General features: G+C 52.7%; 2 protein-coding genes across 2 annotated transcripts; one reads left to right on the top strand and one right to left on the bottom strand.

The window, feature by feature from the left end:
* The first annotated feature begins 205 nt into the window (after positions 1-205).
* Positions 206-4,034, top strand: Septin1 (septin 1). Its single transcript, XM_048331681.1, has 11 exons — positions 206-265; positions 479-569; positions 668-754; positions 906-1,029; positions 1,330-1,464; positions 1,562-1,679; positions 2,669-2,770; positions 2,872-2,971; positions 3,207-3,372; positions 3,604-3,694; positions 3,799-4,034. The coding sequence occupies exons 1-11, from the start codon at positions 263-265 to the stop codon at positions 3,883-3,885; spliced, it is 1,104 nt and encodes a 367-aa protein (XP_048187638.1). The 5' UTR covers positions 206-262; the 3' UTR covers positions 3,886-4,034.
* Positions 4,035-4,382: 348 nt separating this feature from the next.
* On the bottom strand, positions 4,383-7,511 carry Myl11 (myosin light chain 11). The gene is made up of 7 exons (XM_048331682.1): positions 7,350-7,511; positions 6,443-6,535; positions 6,134-6,209; positions 5,422-5,526; positions 5,256-5,334; positions 4,676-4,724; positions 4,383-4,586 (listed from the first exon to the last, which is right to left on the bottom strand). The coding sequence occupies exons 1-7, from the start codon at positions 7,350-7,352 to the stop codon at positions 4,482-4,484; spliced, it is 510 nt and encodes a 169-aa protein (XP_048187639.1). The 5' UTR covers positions 7,353-7,511; the 3' UTR covers positions 4,383-4,481.
* Positions 7,512-7,988: the final 477 nt, after the last annotated feature.

The following is a 7,988-nucleotide window of genomic DNA, read 5'->3' as shown; positions in this document are numbered from 1 at the left end:
TTGTGTGTGTGTGTGTGTGTGTATGTGTGTGTTTGCATGCATGTGTTTGTATATATGCTAGTACTGAGTGTTGGGCAAAGAGATACAGGATGTAGGATTCTCAAGTATTCTCAGTTTTGTCTTTCCCCATCTCTCTGGCCTGGGCCAATTGAAGCATCTCCACTTCCTATGCTGCCCGCCCCCTTTCTTTGCAGCATTCAACTTCCTGCCCCGCCAGAGGAAGTGGGGAGAGATACCAGGTGCAGCAACAGCTAGTGGAGCCATGGTGAGTCCTTATGCCCAGGATCCCAGGTTTTGTGGCCCTACCCCACTCCCTCCAGAGGGCCCCCCGCTGCCCCCCCCCCCCCGCCCCCGCTTCCAAGCCTTAGTTGACCTCCCAGTAGGCTTTTTCCTAGCTTTTGGGTTCAGGTGATATGGGGGCCTTGCATGTTACACTGCACAGGGCCTCATATGGGGTCCCCTTCACCCCTCCCAACAGGACAAGGAGTATGTGGGTTTTGCAGCCCTCCCCAACCAGCTGCACCGCAAGTCTGTCAAGAAGGGATTTGACTTCACACTCATGGTGGCAGGTCTGGGGGTTCTGGAAAAGGGCTTTGGGGCATGGGGAGTGTCCTCAGGAAACCCTGGCTGTCCCTGCCATTAACTGATTGGCTTGGTCTGTCCACAGGGGAATCAGGCCTGGGGAAATCCACCCTCATCAACAGCCTGTTCCTTACCAACCTTTATGAGGATCGCCAAGTGCCAGATGCCAACGGTGAGACCCTTGTGCCCTCTCCTTTGGCTGTGTCCCTAGACTCTTTTTCTGTTCTGAGGACTTGGTAGCCACTGCTTCTCCCCTGAAGACCAGTCGCAGCAGCTGTGTTACGGGGAAAGGAAATCATCCCGACTTCTCCCCATCCCCACAGCTCGGCTGACACAAACGCTGACCATTGAGCGCAGGGGTGTGGAGATTGAGGAGGGAGGTATCAAGGTGAAACTGACTTTGGTGGATACACCTGGCTTTGGGGACTCTGTGGACTGCTCAGACTGGTGAGGAAAAGGGCAGGGGACGGGGCATGAGCTTCTCAAAACAGCTATTTGGAGGCTCAGGGGTCAATCACAGGGTTAAGTCTACCCTGGCTCCTCCCTGACCAAAAGGAAGTTGTTTCTGAAAGCCATCTGGGCTTGGTGACAGCTCGCCTATGTCCCCACCGGTTGCCTTTGATGCCTTTGGTTGGCAGCAAAGGAACTATTCCTCGTTCCCATAGCCCTGGCTAACCTTGTCCCCTTCCCTTCCCTGCCTTCTAGCCTCTGACCTCTGACCCCCCACATCCTCTTCCCACATCCCAGCTGGCTGCCTGTGGTTCGCTTCATTGAGGAACAATTTGAACAGTATCTCCGAGATGAGAGTGGGCTGAACAGGAAGAACATCCAGGATTCCCGGGTCCATTGCTGCCTCTACTTCATCTCACCCTTCGGCCGGGGGTCTGGAGGACAACCCAAGGCTTGGGTGAAACCCGGGGTGGGAGTGTTAGGGGAGTCTGCATATTAGAGCTTAGTCCTGACTAATTTCTGGATATAGGCTCCGACCCCTAGATGTGGCCTTCCTCCGGGCTGTGCACGAGAAAGTCAACATCATTCCAGTCATCGGCAAAGCAGATGCCCTGATGCCTAAGGAAACCCAGGCCCTCAAGCAAAAGGTGTGGGCATTGGCCTTAAAGCAAAAAGTCAGGACCAAATCCCATCTTCTTTAAATGGAGGTGGGGTGGGAGAGGTTGGCCTTCTTGGAATACTGTCATGCTAAATGTAAGAGAAAGTTTCTGAAGAAGTGGGAAGGAGGTTGCCATACCTGCAAGGCTCAGAACAGGTTGAATGTTCAGCACAGGCCTGCTTGAGGTGAGGAGGGCATGGCCAAGATGACCCCTGACATCATTCTAGCCCCTACTCATGTGTTCAGAACCTTTGCCTGCTGTTCTATTTGTCTCTCCGGATCTCCAGATATCTGTATCACCTTCCTCAGTTTCTAGCCAACTATGCTTCTGAAATTTTTGTTGTTGGTGGTGGTGGTGATGGGGCTTGAACTCAGTGTGGGTGATGTCCCTGAGTTCTTTGAGCAAGGCTATGGCTCAGCCACTTTGAGCCATAGCATCACTTCCACTTTTCTGGTGGTTAATTGGATATAAGTCTCGTGGACTTGCCTGCCTGGGCTGGCTTTGAACTGAGATCCTCAGATCTCAGCCTCCTGAGTATACAGTATACTAATATAGTATACAGTAGTATACTAATACTACTGTCATAGATAGTATTATAGGCCTGAGCCACCAGTGCCCGGTGAGATTTTATTTTTGGTTAGCTCACATGTGTATTCCTCACCATCCCAGTCTTTCACATCTTTGTTTTGTTTTTGCTAGTCCTGGGGCTTGAACTCAGGGCCTGAGCCCTGGCCCTGGCTTCTTTTTGCTCAAGGCCAGCACTCTACCACTTGAGCCACAGCATCACTTCCGGCTTTTTCTATATATGTGGTGCTTTGGAATTGAACCCAGGGCTTCATGTATACCAGGCGAGCACTTTACCACTAGGCCACATTCCCAGCCCCTTTCACATCTTCTTTTGTCTCTGACCGGACACTGTCTCTGGCCATGCCAATATCCAAGCCTCTGTTTCTCACTCTGTATCTGTCTCCTTTGAGATCCGGGACCAGTTAAAGGAAGAGGAAATCAATATTTACCAGTTCCCGGAATGTGATTCTGATGAAGATGAAGATTTCAAGAGGCAGAATGAGGAGATGAAGGTGGGAGCGGCACCCAGGAAGGGGCAGGCAGATGTGGAGGTGGGAGTCAATCATTTTCTGCCCACTAGGGGCGGACATGACCGCTGATCTCTGTCCTCTAGGAAAGCCTTCCTTTTGCCGTCGTTGGTTCCTGCGAGGTGGTGAAGGATGGTGGGACCCGACCCGTGAGGGGACGCCGCTATTCCTGGGGTACTGTGGAGGGTAAGGCGGAGACACGTTCTGAGGCCACCTGGGGGCCCAGAGTCTGCACCTCATATGTGAAATTGGAGTGGGCACTGGTGCGGGGAGTTCCTGGGAATCCAACTAGGGATGCTGGGGTTGCAAAGTGTGGGTCTCTGCGAAACACAACAGCAGGACTCCCAGTGCACCCAACCTTGACCCTGGGGTTGGACCTGAAGCTCCCGGCCGAGCTCTCTCTGGTTCCCTCCACCCCCAGTGGAGAACCCACATCATTGCGACTTCCTGAATCTGAGACGGATGTTGGTGCAGACACACTTGCACGACTTGAAAGAGGTGACCCACGATCTGCTCTATGAAGGCTACCGGGCTCGCTGCCTACAGAGCCTGGCCCGGCCCGGGGTTCGAGATCGAGCCAGTCGCAGGTGAGAGCCGGGGCCAACTTACGTTAGTGCTTTTATTTTATTGCCCGACCCTTATTGCCTTTCAGATAGGCCCCGCCCCAAGCCCTGCCTCCAACCAGACCTTTCTTTCTCTCCTCCATTTTCCGCGGGCCCTAACCCAGTGTGGGGCCCCACCTCCCGGACCCAGATTCTCCCCCAGCCTCGACCCCGCCCCTGACTCGGGTCCCTCTACTCTTCCTCCCCGACCCCCAGTAAGCTATCTCGCCAGAGTGCTACAGAGATCCCCCTGCCCATGCTGCCTCTGGCCGAGACGGAGAAGTTGATCCGTGAGAAGGACGAGGAGGTGAGCAAACACCTGGCTGCCCATCCAGCTAACGCCCTGGGTCCTTTCCATGGTGCCCCTCGGGTTTTGCCCGGTCCCACCGCCTGCAATCTCGCCCCGCACAGCTACGCCGCATGCAGGAGATGCTGGAGAAGATGCAGGCCCAGATGCAGCAGAGCCAGGCTCAGGGAGAGCAGTCGGACTGTCTCTGAGATCCCCGCCGCCGCCCCTCCTTCCCTCGGCTCCGCCTGGAGTCCAACCCCGGGGCCCTGGACTGCCCAGCCGGAGCCCAGCCACTAGGTCGGCCCTAGCACGCGCTTTGCAAAGGAGCTCTTTCTTGATAAATGGTTCACCCCAGGAGTACCGCGCCTGAATGCGTAGCCCCTCCCTGGCCACGCCCCCATAGACCACGCCCCCCAGCTCACGCCCCATCCAAGCCCCCGCCCCTCCCACTCTCCACCTGATCCTCAAATCCTCCAGCCAGCCCTAGTCCGCCCCTCTCCACTTTGGGGTGACCCCCTTCTTTATTCAATAAAATCAGCTTCTCGAATCCACTCCAGTGTTCTCGCTCTCCCCTCCCCTCCCCCGCCCGCTGGCCTCCAGGCCACCTACTCGTCCATTTGTTCGGACCCTTCACTGTTTGCGCTGTATCTTAGCCCAGCTTGGAGCTTGAGCCCCCCTCACTCACATAAACACACCGAAGGCGCCGTCAATAAGAAAGAGAGACCAGCTGGATTTTATTGGGAGTTTGGGTGAGGAGCGGGCTGGCTGGAAGTATTGGCCACCAGGGGCCCGAAGAGGGTCCTCTCTACTCCTGGTCCTTAGCATCACCATGCGTGATGACATAGCAGATGTTCTTGTAGTCTACGTTGCCGCCCACATCCGGGGGGAAGGCAGCCCACATATTCTTGATCTGGGGGAAGATGCACCCACATCCCAGCATCAGTTCCCTGCCCTTTTCCCTCCCAGGCCCTTCCTCCTTCCCAGTCCCTGCCCACTCACCTCCTCCTGGGAGAAGCGGTCGCACTGCGTGGTGAGCAGCTCCTCCAGGCTGGAGAGGTGACATTCAGGGAATTGAGATTGGGTTCATGAGTCCTGTCCACTTCCATCCCTACTCTTCTCTGGAGCCTACTCTTAGATCTCTCACTGGTTTTCCAAACACTCTGGCCTCCCTCTTAATTTTGAACCCTATGTGCTGCAAAAATGTAATCCTACCAACAAGCTTTTATATCTTTCTTCTTTTTAGTCAGCTGTGGATCTTGAACTCAGGGCCTGGGTGCTGATCCAGAGCTTTTTCCGCTCAAGGTTAGCATTCTACCTCTTTGAGCCATAGCACCACTTCTGGTTTTCTGGTGGTTAATTGGAGATAAGAGTCTCAAGGACTTTCCAGCCCAGTCTGGCTGGGATCCTCAGATCTCAGCCTCCTGAGTAGCTCAGATTACAGGTGTGAGTCACCAGTTTTCTTTCCCTCTTACTTGTATGTAGCCCAGTCTGGCCTGGACTGGACTGGACTGGACTGTATAGCCCAGGCTGGTAAGAATTTAAGGAGGCTTTTAAGAGAATTTAAGGGAGGGGCACTTACAACTGCTTCTTGATGGTGCCCTTCCCCTCTGGGTCCAGGACCTTGAAGGCACCTGTGATCACATCCTCGGGGTCAGCACCTGAGGGATCAGAGGGCATTGAGAGTCAGAAGAGCACCTGACAGTCTGGGAAGAGGCAACCGGAAGCTTAAACGCAGGGCACTTAACCTTTGAGCTTCTCTCCAAACATGGTCAGGAAGACAGTGAAGTTGATGGGGCCACTGGCTTCCTTCATCATGGCATCTAGCTCCTCATTCTTCACATTGAGGCGGCCTGGGAGGGTAGTGGGGAAGCAGGGGCTGGGACTGAGTCCCCCAAACTTAGATTACCTCATTTTTGTTTGTTTGTTTTTGTTTTTGCCAGTCCTGGGGCTTGGACTTAGGACCTGAGCACTGTCCCTGGCTTCCTTTTGCTCAAGGCTAGCACTCTACCACTTGAGCCACAGCGCCACCTCTGGCTGTTTTCTATATATGTGGTACTGAGGAATCCAACCTAGGGCTTCATGTATACGAGGCAAGCACTTTGCCACTAGGCCATATTCCCAGGCAGATTACCTCATTTTATTTTATTTATTTATTTTTTTGGCGAGTCCTGGGGCTTGGACTCAGGGCCTGAGCACTGTCCCTGGCTTCTTTTTGCTCAAGGCTAGCACTCTGCCACTTGAGTCACAGTGCCACTTCTGGCCATTTTCTATATATGTGGTGCTGGGGAATTGAACCCAGGGCCTCATGTATACGGGGTAAGCACTCTTGCCACTAGGCCATATCCCCAGCCCAGATTACCTCACATTTTTAAAGCTGGATAAATGGAGACCTAGAACAATTCCCCTGGACTCTGCAGTTTTTCATCAACAATTAATGGGTGGGAGTGTGAGGCTCACCCATGGCTGCAAAGGTGTCCCGAAGGTCCTCCTTGTCAATAATGCCATCACGGTTCTGATCAATTACAGTGAAGGCCTGTGGAGGGAAGGGGTGAGAAGGAAGAAGGTCCCACATAGTCTGGCTCCAGTACCCGCACTCCAGGCAGATCAGATTCTGGCCCCCAGCCAGCTGTCCCCTTCCACCCTGGGCAAGGGGAAGGGAGGAAGGAATTCTAAACCCTCCTCCTCCCCCCAACAGGTGCACATTCCAGGAGGGGAGTGGCAGTGTGCCTTTGGTCAGCTTTTAGTCTCCCATCTCCCCTCACTCACCTCTTTGAACTCCTGGATCTGAGTCTGGTCAAACATGGAGAAGACATTGGAGCTCCCTTCTGCTCCTGCCCTTCTCTTGGCTTTCTTGGGTGCCTAGGGAGTGAGGATTGGGCAGAGGGGTTCATGGGCCACTCCTTAGACCTCTATGTGAGCAATGGTTAGATTCAAGTTTCTTGTCTTCTTTCTTTCTCTCTTCCTCTTTCTTTCTTTCTTTCTTTCTTTCTTTCTTTCTTCTTTCTTTCTTCTCCCTATGTCATCCAGGCTGGCCTTGAACTCAAGTAATCCTCTGCTTCAGTCAGTCTCCCAAGTCTCCTCCCTCCCTGTCTTTTTTTCTTGGTGGTACTGAGATTTGAACTCAGGGCCTTGTGATTGCTAGGCAGGCATTGTATCACTTGATCCAGACCTCCAACCCTTGAATCCCTTTTTGTAACTTTTCCCCTCCTTGGGATTGCTTTGCTAAGGGGGCTTAGCCCAAACATTGCAACCCCCAAATCTCACCTTTTGTTCTGGGATTCTATTCCTCCCATCCTACCCAATAGGTGGAAGCTTCTTTCCCTTCTCAGTACTCTCTGTTTGCCTCTTTAGAACCCCAGTCAAATTGTGTGGCCCTAATCCACTCATTTACTCTGTTTGAACCTCATTTCTGAAAAGGAAGTGGGAATCAGCATGTCCCAGAAGACTTTAGGAAGATGGAATGTGAGAAGGGATAGAACAGGCTTTGAGGGGGACTGGACCCCTGTGAATGGAGGAAGATTATCTTGACTGAATTCTCTGGGCCCTCATTATGCCTGTTTCCTATTAGTAGTGCTAAGAAAGGGAAGCATAATTTCTTAAAAATATCTTTTTAAAGGGTGAGGCTACTCTGAGTATAAGGGATCTGTTAGGGGCTGGGGATTCTCTCACTTACCATGTCTTAGGTCTTCTGGGGATGAGTCAGTAGCTCCAGCTGGAACAAAGCAGAGAGTCAGCATGGGGCAGTCCCTGTGGAGTTATATAGTCCTGTCCTGGGGAGGGGAGCCCTTAGCATACCAGGGTAACCTTAGCCCTGTTGGTGCCCACCCCAGATACCAAAATAGCCCGGCTCAGGGCCTCTCCTTTCTTGGAGGGCCTGAAGCAGCTGGAGCCTAGGGAGGGAGGAGGGAGTGGGTCTTGGGATGAATGTCTCATTAGGCAGGAAGAGATTTTTTTTTCTTTTTTTCTCCCAAAAGGGGGCTAGAATAGGGCAGTGTTTAGAGGGAGGTGGTACAAGTAAGCCACAGTAACCATTGATTGAGCACCTACAGTGTGCCCAGGTAGTATGCTGGGCTTTGTGAGTACATGTTGGTAAACACAATCCCTGTACCCCCGTATCCTAGGATTCATAGTCAAGTGTGTATCAGTGTACAGGTAATGGCAGAGGTTAACAATGGAAGAGAAATATCTGTGGAGTCTAGATGCTCAGGAAGATTTGCTATCTCCCCTTCAAGGAAAAGGGAGATTTTGTAAGGAATGATATTTTGTAGTGGGGGCTGGGAATATGGCCTAGTGGCAAGAGTGCTTGCCTGGC

The sequence above is a fragment of the Perognathus longimembris genome, chromosome 23 (genome assembly GCF_023159225.1).
Source record: "Perognathus longimembris pacificus isolate PPM17 chromosome 23, ASM2315922v1, whole genome shotgun sequence".
NCBI lineage: Eukaryota > Metazoa > Chordata > Mammalia > Rodentia > Heteromyidae > Perognathus > Perognathus longimembris.
This window is presented reverse-complemented; position numbering and strand designations above follow the sequence as displayed.